The sequence below is a fragment of the Solea senegalensis genome, linkage group LG21 (genome assembly GCF_019176455.1).
Source record: "Solea senegalensis isolate Sse05_10M linkage group LG21, IFAPA_SoseM_1, whole genome shotgun sequence".
Lineage (NCBI taxonomy): Eukaryota > Metazoa > Chordata > Actinopteri > Pleuronectiformes > Soleidae > Solea > Solea senegalensis.
In genome coordinates this window covers 17,882,613-17,906,161 of record NC_058040.1, presented here as the reverse complement: position 1 = coordinate 17,906,161, position 23,549 = coordinate 17,882,613, and the positions used below count along the sequence as shown (strand labels likewise).

The window sequence follows — 23,549 nt, the reverse complement described above, 5'->3', positions numbered from 1 at the left end:
TTTCATTATACTCCATCTCCCCTAAGGCTCTCTCTCTCCCTCTCTCTCTCTCTCTCTATCCCACTCTCTCATCCTGGTTTGTGACTCTTTCACCTCAGTTTCCTTTCTTACTCTGCCTCTCAGACATTAAACCTACACAGCTGACACACAAACAAACACACAAGTATTCTCCATCTCTCTCTCTCTCTCTCTCCATCTCTCTCTCTCTGAAACACACACACACACACACACAAGCATGCGAGCACCCGTCCCCTCCCGCTGGCAGAGCCGGGCGATGCAGGAGCGGCGGCAGCATCCTCTGCTCTGACGAGGACACACTCTAAAAACAGGCAGGAGGAAAGAAGGAGGAGGAGGAAGATAAGAGGAGGGAGGAGGAGGAGGAGGAGGAGGAGGAGGAAGAGGAAGAAAAGCCAGGAGGACACAACTCTGTGAAGAGGACGACAGAGGACGAGGAGAAGGAGGAGAGTGGAGGTGCTGCAGCCATGTCAGACACACCTTTGCAGGGGAACAGCACAGCAACAGCACCGTGAGTCTTCTCCTTCTTTATCTCCATCCCTCTTTTCTTCCTCCTCTCCTCTCCTCTCCTCTCCTCTCCTTGCCCGCATCCCTCCCTCCTCTCCATCTGACAGGCTGGGTTGTCATGGGAACCCGGAGCTCTGTCACGGTGAGGCTGCTGCTCAGTCATGACTGGACGAGGAGACACGCGGTACACCATGTACACTGTCTCTCCTCTCTCCTCCTCTCTCCTCTCGTGTGTGTGTGTGTGTGTGTGCTTGTATTCATCACCTCTTTAGGACCCTTTCTTCCAAAAACACTGACCTTGTTAGGACCAGTAGTCCTGATCAGGCAGAACCTCATTTCTGAGGGAACTAGGCTAAGTTTCGGGCTAATATGTGAACTGTGGTGATGGTTAACGTCGGCTTTAGTCATGAACTGCAGCGTTCTGAGGAGAGTAGCCGTGCAAACCCGTGTGTTTCAGCACAGTCGGTGAGAAGACTGCAGCTTCTGGTCCAGATTCAGTCGCCCACCATGCCGCAGACCCCTTCCTCCTGTGTGTTTCCACTCATGAGGAACCAAGTGCCAAAAATCCCCAACAGCAAAGACAAAAATATGTAAGACATGACGTCTAAGACGTAAGAAAAGGGAACAGAAACGTCCCAAAAAAAGATGAGTATCAGGAAATGCAGCACGAGTGCGTTAACAGTCAAGTCACAGGCGGCTGAGTTATTTATTTTTTTTATATAAATGTTGCTGATGCAACTGTCAAGTCTTTGATGTTGCTTCCCACGAGAAAGAGAAGCTTCACCGACTCAGCAGGAAAAAAACAAAACAGTCTGACCCTTCAGGTCCCGGCGATTTGAATCAAATAAGACAATAAGATGCGTTCTGGTGTTTATGCATGTGCACCGATGCAGCTGGACGTAACGGTGAGGCCCGTTTGACCTACGGTTTCCAGTTACTCTGTGGTTTGCAGCCACAGACTAATGGAAATGAATAGGAAAGAGGTTCACGGACGTTTTCTCCTCAGAAATGGACTCTTAAGTAGCACTGTACAGTCAGGTGTCACAGAGGACTTTAATAAAATATGATTTGCCCATATTACTGTTGTAGCACTAATGCAAAATGGAAAAAGAATAAAAATATTACTGATTATTTACAATTAGTTTTACAGAAATACAACTTTTAAGGCAGACACAGGAACCGGGACATGAAACAGAACGCAATAAAAACAAATACAATTACATTTAAAAAGATCAAAATCACCAGTAAAGGAAGGATTTTGAATTGAGTCCTTTAAAATGCTCCCGTAAAACAGTCTTTAAAGGAGAATTAAAGTCTTTAAATAAATATTATGAAGTGTGATTGCATTCACTCGATTGTTGCTCCTGCGAACTACTTAATGACGGTGATACTGTAGTAAGAGCAGGCGAGTGGGAGTTGTTCTTTATTATTCACAGCTCAGGAGGTGTACTCCACCGTATTGTGTTCTGGAAACAGTGAATGCACCGCTTTGAATTAAAGGCACTCAGAAACGCCTCAGTGCTTCGGTAAAAGCTACTGAAATATCTTTGGCTTTTTACTTCACATATGCTTACATGTTATACATGAGCACTGATTATTTTTAGCAACCGATTCGTCTGTCGATTATTTTCTTGATGAAAATATTTGTTGTTTGGTCCATAAAATGGCAAAAATGTTAGCCATATTAGCCATATTAGCCATATTTTACATGTAGAGGTGCGGTAAAGTTCATATTATCCGAATTTGCCAACTTTTACCTAAGGTAAAAAGGTCGGAAAAAAGGCTACTTCCATGCAAATAGACCAGGTGTAAATATGTATGTAAAAATCTAGTTTTCCGTGGATCTTCAAGCATTGAATAGACAGTCGGACAAGTCTGTGGCAAAGTATACAACGAACATCATTCTGAACCAAAACAAGGTCACAAGCACTTATCAGAGACTTGGGTATCAATCTTTTTCCCAAATGCACCACAGAGAACTGAACATGTGGTGTAAACCCAGTGTTTCCTCCCTGGTTCAGTTTAGCATTTTAGCTTTTGTCGGTGCCATGTTGATGTAAGAAACGAGAAAATACTCACGTTAAGAAGCTGGAGTCAGAGCAAAGTAACTCAAACCGGTTCCTTGGTTATCATATTTTACACACTGTACATTTCACTGATGCTGAGCAGCTAACTGTAGGTTTGAGTGACAGTTTACAGCAGCTTAGCGTCAAGCTAAAGACGCTGAGTCGGCCATCGGCGTACAGTCTGACTGACTGTTTTAAATCGTCCTCTGTCAGAGCTGCAGTGAGACATGAAGCCGATTTTCTTCACCGCACAGTGGTTAATGTTAGATTAGGTCAAATGGAGACAGTGTGATTCAGCCTGGTCCACTGTTCTATCGTCTCAACAACAGGGACTATTATGTTTATACTGTAACCGTACATGTATGTTTCATGCTACAGAAGTAAGCTAACAAGCTAATACTATCTCCCTAACTTGAAAACCAAGACACACATAGAAGAAAAATACCACAAACTTACACAAAATACAGTATTAAAGAGGACATGGCCTGGAAGTGCCAATTAACAAGTTTTTGTGTGTATCTGCGTCATTACCTCGTTTATGAAGCGCTAAAAGTCCATAACAATCAGTTCAGCCACTGCCGAGAGCGCAGGGTTTGATTGTTTTCCTGAGCTCGTTGGCTAGTTACGTCAATGGTGAATTTCACCACTCCTCTAAACAGCAGCGCCTCCTAGTCCCAGAGTCCAGGCACATCCGGTGACGTACTTTCAACCGTAGAAGAGGAAGAACTACTCTTGTTGTAGCTGCTGAGCTCCGTACAACGGATACGCTCAGCAGCTACGAGAGTACATCTTCTTCTTCTTCTACGGTTGAAAGTAGCAATATAAAGCAGGAAACAGCACCAAACTTCACCTAAATTCTAAAAAAGGAAGGAGCAGTGCCAACATTACGTAACTGTCTTTGTGTGCTTGTTTTGTCGTTTAGAATTAGCGATAGCCAGCTACAGGCTAAGCTACACGCTACGCTTTACGTGTTTCATTTGCATGTGTGTTTATCATCACGGTAACCACAACGTTATCCAAGCTACAGACGTCCTGCAGCAGTCTTTCACTGGTCACAGTGTCTTCGGACTCTGGGTCAGACTCAATGTTTTCATAATTGCTAGCAGTGCATCCGCCTTTCCCGAGGGGAAGCTGCGGGTCTGAGAGATGATGTGCCAATTACGTCACTTCCAAGTAACTGGCCAATCACAAGACAGTGGGAAAGCTCTCGTTGGCTGGCCAATCACAAGACAGTCCGTGTTCTGCGGGTGTGGCTTTGGTCTGAAACAGCGCGGCTGACGAGAGCGTCAGTGATGAGACATTTATATTGGCTCGTGTGCAGCCACTAGGACGTTTTTGACCATAAAAACAACATCATGTTTGTGAGTACACCTCAATATCTCACATATAAGTGAGATAGGACCATGCTATGGCCTCTTGAACGTCAGTCTGGGTGCACTGCTATGCCTAGCGTTAGCTTTCCAGCTTGGAAAGCTTTTAAGTGGTTATGACAACAGTAGCGAATACAGACAAAGTACAACTTCTTCATAAAAAAAACGATGAATACACATAAGAGTAAGCTCTTACACTAATATCTGAATAAGTTAGCATCAGGCTAACATGGTGTAGTTGCAGCAGCATTTTAGCATTTTGGTGTCTGTAGATTCAAAACGCTCAAAAAGTGTTGCTTGCTTCTGTTTCATTTCACCATAGTATTAACTGTGCTCTATTAGCATGTAGTGCTAGTAATAAAGCGCTAAGGCCTAGCATGAGGAGCCCAGCTCACCACCACAGTCAAAGCAGCATGGTTACCAGACCACCAGCGGTATTTGCTACAAAACTGGGCACAAACTACCCAAACTTGTGACGAGCAAAGCAGTTCTTTGTGTACTGAATCATTAGAATCGATTCATCAGTCCGACACATTCACTGAACTAAAATACGACTGGACAGGTTGCGATTCGGCTCATGATTGCTCGCTTTCGGCAGTGCTGTCGCTAAATACTCCAGACTCCTCTGTTAAATACTGAGATTTTAGACATTTTTTTGCTAAATGTTGATTAATGCACATTTCAGGATTTTTTTTTAAAAGTCTTTTTAACTGTAATCTACAGTTCGGCATTGTTCGGTTTGCTCGCGACTCTTCCAGTGACCAAAACAAATTGCTTTAAGTGTCAAAAACGCGTGTTGATACATATCCTTTTGCTTTTTGTTGTGGATATACATCGTAGACGACACCACTGACACGGTCATCCCACATTTCCATTCTTCACTGCCTCCATCCGTCTCTTTTTTCGTCTGAGCTCATTTTTAATCACCATGTTGTCTCTGCGGGCCGTCCACTGATTCAGCAGAAAGACAAGGTTGTATTTGTGGTCACGTAGAGCGCAGACACCACAATGGCAGATAGCCCATTTTTCTGCTGCTATTTATGACACACTCACTGAAGTGTGCGAGGGATAAGACGCTAACAGTGATGGGATCCAGGAGCGTCAAAGAGCAGCAAGAGCGTCAAACCCATGAGGTCATGTTTATTTCTCACGCTAGTGTTTGTTTGCGTATTCTTCAACATGCTCACTGAGAGTCCTACAGGCTTGAACGCTGAGATTTTATATAAGAAACTGAGGTAGCTTTTCTGTTTGAGAAGTGAAGCCTACAATGTAGAATCGAAAAATAGCATTAGAGTCTATGAAATAATATGAGTATTCGGGACAGACTGAAGAAAATAGATTTTAATCATAATATTATGAGAACAAAGCGCCAGGATGAGGAACGTGGAGCATTTTGTGAAGTGATATTTTGGTTTGGGCTTCACAAATAAAGAAATAAATCAATGTTTTTGGCACATCAACACCACATTATCACGAGCACCATTCTTTTTTCGAAGAAAGAATCACACCGACGTGGAGGAAATCATCTCTTTTGTGGAGGAGGAAATGGCTGCAAGGCTACGGCTAGTTACATCTGCGTGCTGTTGCTATTAATAATAAATGACAAAAAGTACCTCATAATACTACAACTTCGTTCTGGAAAGATTGAAAATGATTTCAGCTCTTCTTCAGTCGACCATGATGTCACTTTAAAAAAAAATTATGTTCCCATTTGGAGGAAAATAGACAAAAAGTGTGACTTTTAAGCTAGCAGTAGGATGGGTTCAAAACGTCAACTTGGCTGCTTTCAACCGCCATTTACTCTGCAAGTGTAAAGACAACGTCAATTTCTATATACAATTTATGGATGAATCGAGGATTTGAAGCCATGAAAACACATCGACTTGAAGACTATAGCACCGTCACAGTTCAACAAAAACAGGACTGAAATTCCCCTGGCTTTAAAACAACAACTGTGTTCAAAGAAACGACTAAAAGGCAAGAAAATAGTAAAAAATGTGGACATGCAGTATTGAACCTTTTATTATATTAATGACAGTAATACTGTGGCCTTGTGTCAAACCACAGAGAGCAACGTCACAATGCCCTGAGGACAGATGAAGCCAGAACTGTGTTATAAGAACACAGATCTTATTTATTGAAATGATCTGGTTTTGGTCGACAGGATTTTTATTTCATTTATTTTCAACGTTAAAAAGCGACTTCAAAACTAAAAAAGAACCACAGAGGCAGCGGCTCACTCGCTGTTAACCAGCCCTCATAATGTAAAACAAAAGAATACAGAAAAGAGAAGAAACGCCAGCCTTTCAGTGAAAACCCCGCTCGGTTTCTCTCGTCTTTGTTCTCCCTGCATTACAAACCCGCAAAAATCATTCCAGTACTTGATGTGTGCGCAGCGAACATAATACCACAAAACAAGAAACACACACACAAGCGTCCTTTCAACTGTAAACAAATTGTAAACACATTACTTACTTACACCAGCAGCCTCTCCGAGCGCACTGTTGTAAAATGATGCCTCCTCACCACTGGGCAAGTAAAACTTCCATCCAGACTGTGTTTAATGAGCATTTAACAACGTCCACGACACTCAAATATCCTCTCCTCGTCCCCACAAGCCAACACAAGCCAACAGAACTCAGTCAGGTGACACTTATTACCTTGATTACACAGCAGTGATGCAACACCTACTAAACTCCAACAAATATAAGTACTTTAACCTCGTGGGGATTGAAGGTCTTTGCAGTTTTAACGTCAGCTTCTTGTAAAAGTTCTTGTAGTTCCTTTAGTCTCTGTGGTAAAGTAAGAAAAAGACTTTCTCTCAAGTAAAGTGGTTTTGTGTGGACGCGGCAGCACATCATATAAAATGAAACAGAAGGAGCTGGTGACTGATTTACTGCTGGGAGAGAGAGACAGATGCTGCACGGCGACAAGGACGACAGTATACTCACACTTTATATTAGTTCCCACTGTGTGTGTGTGTGTGTAACTGGTATTCTTTATGTTGTGGGGACGTGAATCTGTTTACATCGTCACATTATGGGGACTTGTCTTCCTTATGGGGACAAACATCAAGTACCAATCACTACATTTTAAGTGAAGACATGTTTTACAGTTAGGCTGAGGTCAGGGTTAGGATTAGTAATTATGGTTAAGGTTAGAGGAAGTCCCCAGGAAATGAATGAAAGTCAGTGTTCTTGTATGTGTATCTTTGTGAGGACCCAAAAAAAACATATACAAACCATAGGGAGTGAGGACATTTTGGCTGGTCCTCACATTTCTGGGGGTTAGGACCTGGCTTTAGGGTTAGAATTCAGCTTAGGTCAGGGTTAGTGTAAAGGTTAGGCTGGGTCACTTAGTTGTGTTGGTTAAGGTTAAGGTCAGGGGTCTATGGAAAGCATTATGTCAATAAGGTTCCTCACTATGAATGGAGCACAAATCTGTGTGTGTGTGTGTGTATCGTTGTGAGAACCAAAAGACGTCTTTTTTGCTGATCTCACATCTTTAAAGGTCTTTTTTGGGGGCGTTAAGACCTTAAGACCAGGTTTTAGGGTCAGGGTTAGACATTTACTGTAGCTGTGATGGTCAAGGTTAAGGTAAGGGGTCTATGGGAAGCATTATGTCTATGAGGGTCCTCACTATATATGAAGCACAAATCTGTGTGTGTGTGTGTGTGTGTGTGTGTGTGTGTGTGTGTGTGTATCGTTGTGAGGACCATGAGGAAGTGAGGACATTTTGGCTGCTCCTCACATCTTTAAAGTTCTTTTTGGGTGGGTTAAGACCAGGTTTTAGGGTCAGGGTTAGGCATTAGGGTGTGACGGTTAAGGTAAGGGGCTAAGGAATGCATTATGTCCATGAGTGTCATCACTATTTGTGTGTGTGTGTGCAGACAGACAGACAGACAGACAGACAGTCCCTCAGTGATGTATAAAAAATGAATGAGATGAAGGTCAGGCCTCCTCTCTCTCTCTTACACACACACACACACACGTTTTCTTAGACCATTTTTGTTCATTCCCTCGCCCTCGTACTCACTTTTTGCATGTTGTTATATTTGTGTGTGTGTGTGTGTGTGTGTGTGTGGTTCCACATCTGGAGGCCATTACCTCTGGGCCGGGATGTGTGGGAGGCGGGGCCGGACTGGCTGTGCAGTGAGGTCATCGTGTCGTCGTGGCGATGCAGCAGGAACAATGATGCTGTTGTCTCCAACGACAACCAGCCAACGTAGCCGACACCAGAATTAAACGGTTATTTGGGGGGTGAGTGTGAAGACAGAGGAGGAGAAGAGCAAACGTGTGGAAGAAAATATGAACGTAAAAGTGCGACCGGGGGAAACGACTGCATGAGCTGCCAGGTTTCTGTTTTTGGAGCGGCTGTAAAGTCAAACAGCTGCGCGGCTAAATCTGGCTTTATAAGCAAAGCTGGGTCTCAGACCTGCGCGCGTGTGCACGCATGAACGATGGAGCTGTGCTGTAGTGAAATATGCAACAAAATGAATAAGTTTGCCTCGCACTGGAAGAACCCAAAAATAAGCCGTTTATAAGTAATACTTAAACATAATCTGAGTCAATCTGTAACAGGAGAACTCACATAATTTGAAGTTGCCTTAAATATACTGTAACTGTATAAGAATCAGTAGTAGTTATGTTACTTAACGAGTAAAAAACAGTGTTGTAATGTAACAAAGTACAAAATACTTTGTTATTGTACTTAAGTACAAAATTCATGTATCTTTACTTTGTTATTTATATTTCTAGCAACTTTTACTTTTACTCCACTACATTTCCTCTAACTGTCTTTGGTACTCGTTACTACCAAATAAAATCAGAAGAAGAAGAGTTGGTATTATGGTCTGTATTTATATAGAGCTTTACACCCATTCACACGCTGCAACATGGGGGTTAAGTGTCTTTGCTCAAGGACACATATAGACGAGCAGAGCCGGGAATTGAACCCACAACCTTCAGTTGAAAGACAACTCACCCTACCACTGAGCCACCATGGCTCAATCTTAACTCCTCTTATATTAACAAAAAAAAAAATTTACTTCTAAAACTTAAGTACATTTTATATCATTTTTTGATACTTAAGTGCCGTAAATGTCACAAACCTTAAGACTTTTACTTAAGTAATATTATAAAAAGAAGTGACTTCAACTTCATTTTCTGGTAAGAAGATCCTTTAAGATACTTTATACAAGACTGGCAAAAACAAAAAAAAGTCAATTTCTTTACATTTTTGTCTGTTTATAATATAAAACCAGGGAGTAGAAGATATTTATTTTCACAGTTTTTCACTCCACAAAGCGCAGCAAATAAAAACGTCAACACTGCGTCTACTCAGACTTGTCCGCGTCCATTATCTCGGACGCGGGACTGGTCCAAAGTGACCGTTAAGTGCTCCCCGGTGGCCCTTAACACGAAAATCCCTGAGATTTTAAAGCGCCAAGTGGTTTCACGTGCAAATGTGGACGCTGACATGATCTACAGCCGAGGATGAATATGGAACATGTTTGATTTATTCTTCTGATTCAGTCCGGCAGCTGCAGCCGCACTTATTTACTGTGTCCTTTTTCCTCTCCTGTCAGAGTAATGCGGTGGCTGTTTGTGTGTGTGTGTGTGTGTGTGTGTGTGTGTGTGTTGCGTGCTTCTGTATTCCCTAAAGACTTGGCCGTCGACTTCTGCTGCTGCTGCTGTTTCTCCTTATAAGGACGTCTGCTTGTGGAAGGAGGGATGGTGAAAAAGGAGGGAGAGAAAGAGAGAGCGAGAGGAGGAGGAGGAAGAAAAATAGAATCCAGAGGTGGAGGTGGGACAGGTGGAGGGAGATGGGAGCGATGAAACGAAGGAGTGGGGAAAAAAGAGGAGGAAGAGCAGAGAGGGAGAGGTTAATGACGGAGGGATGGAGGGAAATGTAAGAGAGGAAAATAATATGTACAAGATGTAGGGAGAAAAGAAAGAGGACGTGCATGCAATGAAAGAGAGAAGGAGAAGATTAACAGTGTGGATGGAGAATTAAAAAGAAGGGATGTACTGTGTGCAGGGAGGAAGAAAGGAGAAGAAAAAGCGATCGAATTAAAGTGCAAAGCAAGAAACATGTGGGGATGAAAAAGAGAGAGAAGGTGAATAAGAAAGTGAAGAAGAGTATAATAAAAGAAGAGAAAGATGAAGGTAGCAGCACGTTGTACTCGATTAAAGACCATTTTTTTGAGTTTATTTGAAGCCAGAAACTCGTTTCATTTCAGTTGTGTGTCTTTCTGTGGCTAAATATGAAAATCTGAGGCCTGATATCTCGTTTCTTAGAGCAAAAAAGGTGTCAATTTACACAAAACTCTATGGTTTCTGAGTTTAGACGACATTTTGTGACCGTGTGAAGACATTTTCCAGTCGTGAGCCCATGACAAAAAACACCAGTGCGGGCAAAGCAACAATTAGCTAAGGCGTGTAGCCAAGAACAGCTAATTACAACAGTCCACAGTAATGACCGCTCATAAGGGAAGACCATTAAAGGTCCAGCATGTACCACTGTGGAGGATGTACTGACAGAAACTCAATTTAATATGGCTTTAAAATAATATAGTTTTTTTTGTAGCCTTAGAATAAACCCTGTATTCAGACAAGGGCCTTGCTTTACAGCGGCGGCCATTTTGTTTCTACTGAAGCCCAAATTTCAAATCAGCGGAAACTTCTTATGTAAACAAAGACGAAGAAGAAGAACCTCCCGGTTATTCTGGCATGTGAGGGCCACCGTAGTTCCCTGATGCACTTTTAAAAAAAAGAAGAAAGTTGAAGTGAGTTGTAATCTACACTCTCACCAGTAGATGTCACTAAATCTTACACACTGGACCTTTAAATTACACGATGGGGCGACTGCGCTGGGCGTACATGAGGCTGCAAAAACCCCTTAAAGGTCTCCAAGATTTCCTTTCAGAAGAAAAGTTCTTAAAAAATGTGAAAATTCAGTTTGAAAAGAAGTTAGTGATTGGGTAATAAAGTGGGTAATAAAAAACAGAGAAGTTACAGAAGCAAAAAATAAAACCTTTTCAAATATAACAAATGACTCATCTGTTTCCCCTTTTCCTCTGCTTCTGCTTTCATTTTTCTCCTCTTCTTTATGTCCCTCTCTTCTCACCCGCCGCCCACGATCACCACCTTTTTGCCACCTCTCCTCTCTCCTCCCCTCCTCCCTCCTTCTCTCTCTCTCTCTCTCAGCTGCTCCTCCCAGCTGTTTAATCACACATGGCTCATGCCTTAAAAAAGAGAGGGAAGGGAGGGAGGGAAGGAAGGAGGGGACAAATGGGAGGAGAGACAGGGAGCGAAAAAGAAAGAGTGGGTGATAGAGGCACAGAGAGAGAGAGAGAGTGAGTGGAGTGTGAGGCACATGAGCCAGTGAATGAGAGAACTGAGCGTCCACTGTGTCCTCACTCTGGTTGGATTACTGAGGACGAACCTTCATCTGGATCCTCGTCCTCTTCTCCTCCTTCTTCTCTTCCCTCCCTCCTGAACACGCTCTCCCCCGTCTCGGTCTCTCACTGAGGGACTCCCAGCTCGCTTGTTTCCCCACATCTCACCTCTTGTTCTCTCCTTTCACCCCCCTCTCCCCTGCTCCCCCCTCCCCCCCCCTCAGGATGTCGTGTGAGGAGGCTCAGCTCCATAAAGAGAGGCTGCAGGCCTTGGCGGTAAGTCCAAGTGTTTTTTTTTTTGCTTTAAAGTCTGATGTGACCTTCTGTCTGTCTGTCTGTTCTGTCAGCTGACGTTCTGTCACTGTCATCCACATCTCGACTTGACCTCATTGCTCTCCGTCATTCACGCAGCTCAATATCTCACCCAGAACTTCCACATTGCTTTGGGGGGGGAAAGTTTCTGCATCTGTTTTTGTCTCTTTGCCCCGAAAACCAAAGTTCACGTTTGCTTTTTTGTTTTTTGTTTTATTTGGTAAATTGATTTAATGTGACGTAAACAGCTCAGCTCAGCTTCACAGTGACCCCTGACCTGAAAGCCTCACATATGAAAGAGCAGCGGTCTGACTCACTCAGTACATATACATAATGTTAGTAAATGTTTAGTTAGTACGACTAATAAAGTGTTTCTATAATACATGTAATACACAGTAGGTGCTTGAAAGCCTTGAAAATGCTTAAAGTTTGGGATGAAGTGCTTAAAAATTTCTTTACAAAAACCTATAATTGGCTAAATAATCTGCTTATTAGATGGAGGAATAAATAAATACTAGAACATGGGCCTGGATCTTGCTTGTGTGTGTGACAGTGACTATTATAAAACCAGATTTTTTTGCTATTTATAGCAACGTTCCATCTCTTTGAACGTGACAAAAACAGTGAAATAATAATAATAATGATATTTATTTTTATATTAGATTACCACAAAACATTAAAAAATAACCTTAAAAGTGCTTGAATTTGACCTTGGAAAAGGTGGATCAACCATGATGAATTGTAGTGCCTTGATAATGTGAACGTGAGACAAACTACCACAGTGTAGATAACTTTAACTTGCAGCTACTTCCTGTTACTGCTATTGATTTACAACAGTTGTGGTTGCAAACTGCCAAAAAAGAAGAAGAAGAAACGCTTACGCTAACCCCTAACATGTATTCATATCATATGGAAAAACTACTTTAAGTAAAACCAACATGATTTAATTTAAAATCCCTAAAAACTGCTGCAAACTGTTTTGACAGGAAGTAGCCTGTTAGGTACAGGAAGTAGCCACTTGAATCGGGTTTTGTTGTTATATTTGAAGAAAATGAAGAAGACAACAGTGAGAAAAACATTGTGAAATAAAGACAGGTAGGTTTTAGCTCAAAGAAAACAATAACTTATTAGTCCCTGGATGGTAAGAGAACGTCTGAATAGCATAACCAGCTAGCTAGCTAAAGCAGAAACCACCTCTTGCTGTTGAAAATATCCTGCTAGTGCTTGTACAGTGGGACAAGACGGAAGGTCATTTAAATTAAACAGCTTAGTTTGAGCTACAACTGTCTAATGTGGAGTGTTTCATTAGGTTGTCATTAACTTTAGCTGCTTTGGTGGGAGGCTAAATGCTAACCGAGGTTCTTTAATTGCTGTTCACGTCAGCTTTCTTCTTTCATGACTTTTTTATTCAAAGGAAAAGTAAAGTTGGCGGAAAATCTCTTTCTTTCTGACCACATTTTCTTCTTAAAATGAGCTCCTTTGTGTTTGTGTGTTTGTGTTTCGATGCACAACCGTATTGTGTCCCGCAGTCGGTTCAGGCATCTGTTGAAATGTTTTTTGCTCGGCGCTGATAGCGACTTCAGAGCAACAGTGAGACCAGGGTTCATTGCCTGCGACTAAATTTGGCGCCAGCGAGGAACCACAGCATACCACACACACACTCAAGGTCCGACACACACACACACACACAAGTGGAGGGAACAGCAGCAGCAGCAGCGGCAGCAGCAGATGGAGAAACTATTTTGGCCACGTTAAAACATGGCAGCCATACCAACCAGTCAGGCACTTAAGTAAAGAAGGAGAGAGTGGAAAGTTCTCATGGTTCAAAGTCTCTTGCATCATCGTTTGTTCGTTAATTGGCTAAAAACATCTGTTAAAAACACTGATGAAGCCTCATGTTTTGAACTTGTGGTCCATACGGTGTATAAATATGAAGGCAGCTTTCCGGTTTTTAAGAGTCAAGCTCAGGAAGTCGGATGGAAGTTTGTTACCAGGGGAAAAAAAAATCCACAGGTTGCAAAAAAAAAGAACTCTATGGGAAAATGAGTCCACGTCTCACTTGAGTCCCAACATCTGTAAACATTTCCATGAAGTTACTGATCTAAATCACTGGTTTCAGCTCTCGTTCAAGAGAACATGATTTCAAATTTTCAGGGTACAGGTGTGATTGACAGCTGGTTTCAGCCTGGTTGCAGGTGACATATGTGAGTTTCTGGCGGTTTTCGTTGACTACGCCAATCGATGAATCGATTAATCGTTGCAGACCTGCTCAGAATGAAAGTACTGTAGACAAGGGCCTCGCTTTTTGTGACGCCATGTTTCTACGGCAGCCCAAACAGACAAAATGGTCCAGTACGTGCTTTTCTCATATATAATGAAGGCCACTTTAGTCCACTTGGGAAACTTGATGATCGAGCAGTTCTCACTCAGACCAGTGATCCACATGAATTCTCACGCACTGGACCTTTAAACGTCTGTGGGTTTCTACGCCAAGAAAAACCGAGGCTTCGGTCGAGAATTAACTGCTGGCAGCCGCCGTCAACGTTTTCGCCAAACGCCACAAAGGGCGCTGTGTGTAATCCAAGCTCCATTCTGAGGTACGACTCTGACACGACAATAAGGTCAAGCGTTAGACACAAGTACAACGTTTATGTCTCTTTGTCTCGTCCAAACGAGCATCTGTCTCGTGTCAGCCGAGTGTGTGCACTCTATATCAAAGACAATAATAGTAGCACTAATAGCTTTCAAGCCCTTGTTAAACAGAGAGAAGGGCCTACAATTACGCTAATAGTAATAACAACTGTGTGAGACAGCTCAGCACCCGGTGACACACACACACACACACACACACAGTGTAAATACAGACACTGGAGAAAGTTTCCCAGAGCACGTCTGAGGCGAGCGGAGAGGACTTTGTAGCCGACGTCATCAGACCCTTAATTAAAAGAAAGCATTTTCAATCTGGTGGTGGTTAGCGCTGCGCGATGAGTCACCGAACAATCAAAATAAAGTGAAAATGAAAGACAATGCAGTCGCTTGATGAAGATGAAATGTTTGACCAGAGGACAGATTCCAGAGAAAATTCGAAAAAAGCTACGAATATTTTTGAAGGAAAATGACAATTAACGCGCAATAATGATCAGTCATGAATCATACGTCAAACACAAAATCCGTCAAAATAACAGCAACATGACAGTGAAGTCTTAGCATCTGTGTTTTTGAATGAGAAAATCACAAAGAGCAACTCGTAAAGGAACCTTTAAACAAAAAAAATGTGGATATGAACAGTTTCTTCGTGTACCTGAGTCACTCGGTCTGACGTTGTCCGTTTCCCGCGGTGAAATTCCTGCTGAGCGATGATGAAATCATCCCTGCTGCTGAGTCAGGCTGCGCAATCAATCACTTTTCAAATAAAAAAAAAAAATTGCAATTTCAAACAAAGCAATCAGCCATTCCTCAACGTTTGACCGTTCTGTCATCAAAGCAATTTGTGAATTAAATTGCGTGTATCATGTCTGTTTCATGTCATGTGACTCATCTCTTCCTGAGATTGTAAAACACCATATTTTATAATTCATCTTTAGCTAAAACAGACAAATAAGACGTACGAATGATCAAATGGCATTACATAGCACTATTGTCTACATGTTTATTTTCATCCTTATTTAGTGTCATTTTGAACAACTCTACACAAAGTGAGACAAAACAGCTACAAGGATCACGACAGATATCACGTCGTACGGCTTTAACAGAGACGCAACGCTCACGTCACTCGTCGTCTCCTGTCTATTACGTTACAAATGAACAAATGTGCATCGCTGATTGATTCGTTATCACTATCGTATCACTGCTCTCGGCGCCGATCGTCTGATGCGATAAAAAGGTCGGGAGAGGTTACGCTGCGTGCTGATTAACACACACACACACACACACACACACACACAGAGTCTGACAGTGATTAGTGCTCGTCAGCTGCCAGCGCTGCAGCTCCACGTCCAACTAATTGGTCAGATTAGGTGAAGTTGTGAGGTCATGTTGCTGTAATTGCTGTATTATTAACATATAATTACAGCAGTTAGTTGGAGCAAAGGCTGCTGAGGGTTTTCCCCCCAAAAAACTGATTATGCGTGTGTGTGTGTATTTTTATTGTGGGTGTGTGTGTGTGTGTGTGTGTTCACCAAAGCTCTGCTCGTGGTTTTAAGATCAGCCAATGAATGAATGCATGAATGAATGAGTGAATGAATGGTGAGTGCGTCACCTTTGCCTGTGTGGCCTTCTCACCACAAAATATGTGTGTGTGTGTGTGTGTGTGCTCATTCGCTCACTTGTGTGTAGTGTCTGTGATATGTCTACACAGATGACCTCAGCTCTTTGGACTCTTCTCTGCAACCCCCAACACACACACACACACACACACACACAGATCACAGATTGTCAAGTCTAAAGCGAATTAGGAAGTGATACTTGAGAATTGAAATTATGGTGATGACTGTGTGTGTGTGTGTGTGTGTTATTGTTTATGTTGTGGGGACCTAAGTCTTGTCTTCCCTATGGGGACAAAAATCAAGTTCCTGTAACGTAAATTACTACTATTTCAAGGTCAAGGTTAGGATTAGTCGTCATTATGGTAAAGTCTCTCCAGGAAATGAACGGAAGTGGATGTAATGTCCTCTGAAGTCATGGAAACCAGTGAGACTGAGAACTAGGAGCTATAGTGGATGTTTGATTTTTGAAGCCCTTTAGCGAGCTACTTGGAAGGAGCTACTGGGAGCCACGTGTTGGAGAACCTCGTATGAGAGTTTTTCAAGTGAATCCTATATTTGAAGAGTTACCAGTCTCACTCTTTTTGAGCTGGTCAGAAATATAGCAACTGAGTTCTGAACCATTTGATATATGTTGTATACTGGAGACGGTGGGTTTTAACGGACCCATATACAAAGCGTCAGATTAATCTAATCTGGAGGAGTCTTTTTAATGCTAATTTGCCTCTGATTCTGACTCGTTTAGATCTCTGTGAAGTAGTCTGTGTCATGTCAGGGTCGTCCTGCAGGCTGGACAGAGGTGAAGGTGCGATTCTTGGCACAATATGCTGAGATTTGTGACTGTGTGGGGTTAGGATTAGCTTGAGATGAGTAAAGCAAGATACGCTTGAGATAACATAAACTGAGATAAGATAAGGTAAAACATGATAAGCTTGAGATAAGATAAGGTAAAACAAGATAAGCTTGAGATAAGATAAGGTAAAACACGATAAGCTTGAGATAACATAAACTGAGATAAGATAAAATGACATAAGATAAGGTAAAACAAGATAAGCTTGAGATAAGCTAAGACAAACTGAGATAAGATACGGTAAAACATGACAAGCTTGAGATAACATAAACTGAGATAAGATAAGATAAACTGACATAAGATAAGGTAAAACAATATAAGTTTGAGATTAGATAAACTGAGATAAGATAAGGCAAAACATGATAAGCTTGAGATAAGATAAGGTAAAACAGGATAAGCTTGAGATAAGCTAAGCTAACCTGAACTTTCTTGATCCACATAAAGGGAATTCAAATGTAAATGGTAAAATGTAATAAAGATAATCACCGTCACCAACAGACTGAGTTAATATCAGTAAACAGTGTTGTGGGCGGAGCCTGAGTCTCATTGTCTCTGTCGTAAACATGAGTGACACATGATATCAGATGCGTCTGCAGCTCTGCAATAAAAACAAAGTGGTTAAACGGCATCAGAATAATCCCCCCTGGATTCAGGTTACAAATAACAACCCGTGGTCTGACTTCAGAGATTTTTCCAGCGCTTTCAGCAGAATCACGTCCACATCACGAGGATCACATTATACTAACAATTCTCACATTTAAAAATAAAAAGGAAAGAAGCGGCTCCCACATTTAAACTCAATTATTTGTTACAGATTAACCTTTGACTTTCTGTCATTTGCTTCAATCTGCAGCTCATTTTATTTTTATCCCTGTCATATATTATTTTTGTAAAGTAATAGCATATTAACGTGGTAAAAGTTTAATAAACCACATTCAAATTGATCCCAGTGTCTCTGGACATTGAGGTCTTACAATCAACTGCTATAGAAATCCATCAAAAACAGTCATTTTAGACATTTTAAATGTACCTTATTATACAGTAATGCATGTTTATCATACGGTCCACATTTGCTTGTGTCTTTGTGAACAGCAGACAGTATTTTAGCCCGTTTCCTGTTCATAACAACTATTTACAGAGGCATAGATGGAAAAATGTGACGTATAGATTATGATTTAAAGTCCCACATTATGTCACACTAAGTCAGTAAAGGGCTTAATATGTGACAGCGACATCATTTTCCATCATATTAACAAGTTTTCTTATAGTTTTTTCCAGTGTGTGTTATTTTAGTTAATCTATAATGTAACCCATTTTACAGATTATTATTATTATATTATTATTATTATTATATATTTATATTGCTTGTTTTTCACTAACTCATTTGTAACACGGTGGCACAAGATGGCGGCCTCTGCAAGGCGAGGCCCTTGCTTAAAGACCTCATAAATGGCCAAAGACTTTTATTTTGAAGTGATGCTACACTTATACAAACCTGCTTAAGGGATATCAAATGTCTGCCATTAAAACCTGAATATTACACACACTGGTAATTCACCAACCAGGGATTATTCCTGTGGTAATATACGTGCCTCAGTTTCAGTGCACGTTAATATCCGAGCGTCCCTGTCCTCGTACGTGATTGTTCCGTTCTGAGACATTTGGCAACGTGGGTGTCAACCAGCACCAGGCAGAGCAGACTGGATGCCGGAGCAGCAGCAGCCGTGGACGGAGGTTCGGTTTATGGACTGTAGCGGTTTTGGGTGGGGGGGCGGGGGTCATTCTGAAGGAGGGGGAGGAGGAAGGCGGGGGTGTGTGTGGTTTGTTGGGTAGTAGGGGGTCTGGGGGACGCCAGGCTTTACATGCCGTCTAAAATTAGCAGCAGCTGTCTTGGACCTACTGGACATTCTGGTGTGTGTGGGTCTGTGTGTGTGTGTGACGGCGTACACATGCTTCCGTGTGTAAGTGGAGTTGACGGAGACCCGAGACGGGAGAGGTCGCAACGCAGCTCCAGTGGTAGAAATTATTTTGAGCTTAACTGGACGGGAAACAATGCAGCGAGCGTTAGAACAGAGAAATACTTAAGAGGCCGCGTAAGGTCATTTTTGCATGGTTTTACAGGTCACGTGGTTGTTGCTTATTTTCAGTATTGTATTGCATTCCCCAAAACTCACAATGACGACATCCTTTGTTACTCTCAGAAACCAGAACATATTCACATTCAAGAAGCTAAAAATCACAGAATCTTTCCTATTTGAACTAGAAAAACCACATTTGGTGATTAGTTTGGAGATAAAAGTGTTCTACACTGTTTTGTTGACAGTGTGTCCCCCCGTCAATATGCAGAGACATTCACGGCAGTGTCTCTCGGACAGTGATGAGTATAGTCGCCACCTGCTGCTATCGCATGACAACGCTACGCGGGACACGTCAGCGATGTGCCGGCGCTGCATTTGTGCCGACACAAGCTCCGCCGCCGCCGCGACAGGAGTTACCAGGTTAGCACCTCGGTGCAAACGAGCTCCAATAAATTAGCATTGTCTCAGGAGAGCCGCGCTTGAAACTGTCAGAGTCCAGTCTAACGTGTACTGGGTTCAGTCTGATGCTGATCACAACCAGACGACTGCAAAATGGAAAAAAGGACAAGGTTAAGTGTTCGTTGTAAAGCCTAGAATAAGATAAGACAAGATAAGCTAGAGATGAGATTAGCTAAAATAAGGTAAAAAATTAAACACGTGCTTGAGAAAAGATAGGATCAAATAAAACATGATGACCCTGAGATAAGATAAAACAAGACAAGCTTGAGGTAAAATAAGGTAAAACAAGATAAGAATTTAATTAATCCCCTTAGGGAAAGTATTCCTCTGCATTTGACCCATCCTAGAATTAGGAGCAGTGGGCTGCCACACTGAGTAGCGCCCGGGGAGCATTGGGGGTTGGGTACCTTGCTCAGGGGTACCCCAGCACATTTTATAAGATAAAAACAAGATAAGATAATCTGAGATAAGATAAAAACAATATAAGCTTGCGATAAGATAAAACTAGTTAAGCTTGAGATAAGATAAAACAAAGTAAGATTGAGATAAGATTAAGTAAAACAAACTTGAAATAATATAAAACAAGTTGAGCTTACGATAAGATAAAACAAAGCAGGCTTGAGATAAGATTAAGTAAAACAAACTTGAAATAAGATAAAACAAGTTGAGCTTACGATAAGATAAAACAAAGTAAGATTGAGATAAGATTAAGTAAAACAAACTTGAAATAATATAAAACAAGTTGAGCTTACGATAAGATAAAACAAAGCAAGCTTGAGATAAGATTAAGTAAAACAAACTTGAAATAAGATAAAACAAGTTGAGCTTACGATAAGATAAAACGAAACAAACTTGAAATAAGATAAAACAAGTTGAGCTTACGATAAGATAAAACAAAGCAAGCTTGAGATAAGATTAAGTAAAACAAACTTGAAATAATATAAAACAAGTTGAGCTTACGATAAGATAAAACGAAACAAACTTGAAATAAGATAAAACAAGTTGAGCTTACGATAAGATAAAACAAAGCAAGCTTGAGATAAGATAAAACAAGTTAAGCTTAAGATAAGATTAAACAGGTTAAGCTTAAAATAAAATTAAACAGGTTAAGCTTAAGATAAGATAAGACAAGGTGAGCTTGAGATAAGTTATGAGAGAACAAGGTTATCCTGAGATAAGCTAAGAAAGGATAAACTAAGCTAAGCTAACTTTATTAAACCCCATAAAGGAAATTCAAAATGAAACAGCAAAATGTAACAAAGATTTTTTTAAAAAGTACACAAATAAGAACAGAAAGAAAGAGAAAACAAAATGTACTGAACAATAAATAAGATAAATTATGATAAAAACATTACAACAATAATACACAATGTACATAATACAAACAATAAAGAGGAAACTAATGCTGTTAAATGTGTCAACATTACTGTGTTATTAACATGTGTTATTGAGAAGACACTCCAGATAGTGATAATGGACCTGTAGTTAGTGAACACCATTTATTTTAAAAACTACATTTAACTACAAGAGACAAACTGAAAACAGAATAAACATGTTGTGCTGCAGAGATGTGGACGTTGACGTCTCAGAGTCAAAGCCGTGACATTTGCAGCGTCAGGAACCGCTTCAGGAAGACGATCTGCTGGGCAGGGACATGTCTCCGCTGGGTGTGTCGACATGTGCAGAATGTGACCCGCGTGATCCTCGGCACCACTTCTGTCCACGCTCGTCGTCAGCGTCGGCACAGGAAGCCGCAGATCTGACATCACATCACTCATATGTTATCATACTGAGTGTGTGTCTGGGTTGTGCAGGGTGATGTCGTGTATGTGTATGTGTGTGTGTGTTCTCCTTTTATGGCATGAGCCTTGTCAGGACCAGTAGTCCACATGGAGACCAACACCTGATTCTAATGAGGCAGGAACTGGTTAAGTTTAAGGCTAAGATTTGTGGTTAGGTTCGGATTAACTGGTTATGCTTCAGGTTAGGGACTTTGTTTGGACCTGAGGCTCCTGAGAAGAACCTGTGAGTAAATGTGTGTCTCTTTATCATAGAAAGATATAAAATAATGGATGTTTTTTCTGGTTTCCTCCTGAAACCAACCAGGAAATCAGGATATATAGAATAGCCTCTGGGGGGCGACTCCACTGGTTGGCAAATGAACTCTGTATGAATGACAGTCTGTGGGTAAATGAGCTTCTACTTCCACTCCACTTGATTTATATCAAGTTAAAGCAGAACTTGTACCCCCAACATCTTCAGAGTCACTGTGATGGTTGTGGAGATCGGGGCGCTGTCCCCACTGCCCCCTACTGTTTGTGGGTCGGTGAAGGTTCGCAGTCATGCAGGTCAGGTCGTCTTCTTCAGGGGTTAGCTGTGGGGGGGGGCGACTGGACTTGCTCGAGTTCAGTTGAATACGTTTCACCTCTCATCTAAGAGTCTTCTTCAGCTATGACGATCTGGTGGGAAGAACCCTCGAAGAACCTTGTTAGCGGAAAAAGACGCCGACCCCGAGTCCTCAGAATCTCTGAGAAACACAAACTACTTCACGGCACTAAACACACACACAAACACAGTGAAAGTGTTGTAGACATTCATCAAGACAGAGCCGGAGTCAAAGAAACAGAAGAGGTAGACAATGGTTGGATGGATGTTTACGGTGGTGTCGTAAAAATCACGTACTCCGTAACTGTAGGGGGAGCTCCGTAGAGTAAAAAGACACCAGGGAAAACCAGACCAGACTTGCAAAGTTCTGCTTTAATAGTCTCAATCACTGTAGGTTCAGGTCGTCTTCAACAGCTCACGATGATGTAGACTGATTTGTAAATAATGATCTGGTTCAGGGCCACGCGGTTGGCGTCGTGGTTGGCACCGGAACAAGGGTCTTTCTGGTTCTCCGGTTTCCTCCCACAGTCCAAAAAACATGCAATATGGGGGCACTGCGACCCTCATGTGGAGGACAAAGTGGTAGAAGATGGACGGATGTCCAAGTGTGATATCTGTCAGTCTGTAGCATGTGTCCACAGAGACAAATCGCTCATCAAGTGGAGATGCTCGTGGGCGACATCACGTCTTGGTCTTCACGCACCTTCTTCTTGTTCTTGTTCTTCTTCTTCTTAGTTTTCCTTAATTCTTGTCGCTCTAAAAATAAACCCATCAAACCAGAACGTGTCCACTAACTCTGGGATGTTTTGTTCCAGAAGCAGAAATCACGATTATTTATCTGTCACTGCATGCGATGAAGCCTGAGTCATCCGGAGGTGTTTACAAAGACAGGGGACACACGGCTGTGAGGGTTTTGTCCCTGATGAGACAAAAGGCTGGAGACAAGCACGTTGCATATATATATATATATATATATATAAATATTATAATCATATAGAGTATTTGGATGTATAGTGTGGAGCTGTCGCTGTTGATGATGTGGTGCTGAGACTGAGGAGGAACTCAGGAGTATTTATGGTGATTGACGTCAGGGGTGGAGGATCAGGGCTGAGCCGTGACAGATTCACACTGAAATGTGAAATGAGACGTCTTGTGTGTTATTAATATGCGCTAGAAAACATAGTTACGCATTTTAATTCCTGGAAAATTGAAAATACATGTGTTAACTTATAAAACCTTATCTCTATAATCCGTTTGTTGTCTTTTTGAGTGAACTCTGCTCGATGTAAACCTCCCTTTTATCACTTTTCTGTCCCGTCTTTCATCCGTCCGTCCGTTGCTTGTCCTCCCTCGGCTGTTAAAGACTTTCTGAGGGCTGAGAACTTTATGTAAATCTTAAACACCGGAAACCACCAGAATCTCAAGTTTTCTGGTAATGAAAATACCACAGAAAGTTCACCGTGCTGAACTCAAGTTTGTCGGAACTACGCGGTGATCGGACGGTGTAAATGTTTGACTCGGCCTCTGCTGCCAAAGTCTTTAACCCTGTGGTATGAGAGGTCACTACACTCCGTCAAATCCATGTAACTACAGTGTAGAAGTTTAAATACCAGAAACTACACTGTGTGTGAGTGTCCATTTATTCCAACAATAGTGGGGAAAGAGAGGTTTTTCGACGAGCAGAAGAAGCCAAGTGGGGCCAAACGCTCCACTGAGTCAGTGGAGTGTGGGAAGTCGTGAGTGTGTCACCAGGAATGTCAACATATTTTCCTGAGGGGGAGGACGTGTTCACACGAGTGTAATACAGTGAACTTAGAGACATTTCAGCTCATAGTCTCAGGTTTTA

General features: G+C 41.8%; 1 protein-coding gene across 3 annotated transcripts in view; it reads left to right on the top strand.

Moving 5' to 3' along the window:
- Nucleotides 1–407: 407 nt before the first annotated feature.
- LOC122758118 (A-kinase anchor protein 2) overlaps nt 408–23,549 on the top strand; it is an 88,017-nt gene continuing 64,875 nt past the window's right edge. For all 3 annotated transcript variants that reach the window (XM_044012024.1, XM_044012023.1, XM_044012021.1), the window contains exons 1-2: nt 408–526; nt 11,582–11,633. In XM_044012024.1, the coding sequence (XP_043867959.1) occupies nt 483–526; nt 11,582–11,633 (96 nt within the window). In that variant the 5' untranslated portion in view covers nt 408–482. The remainder of the gene's footprint in view (nt 527–11,581; nt 11,634–23,549) is intronic.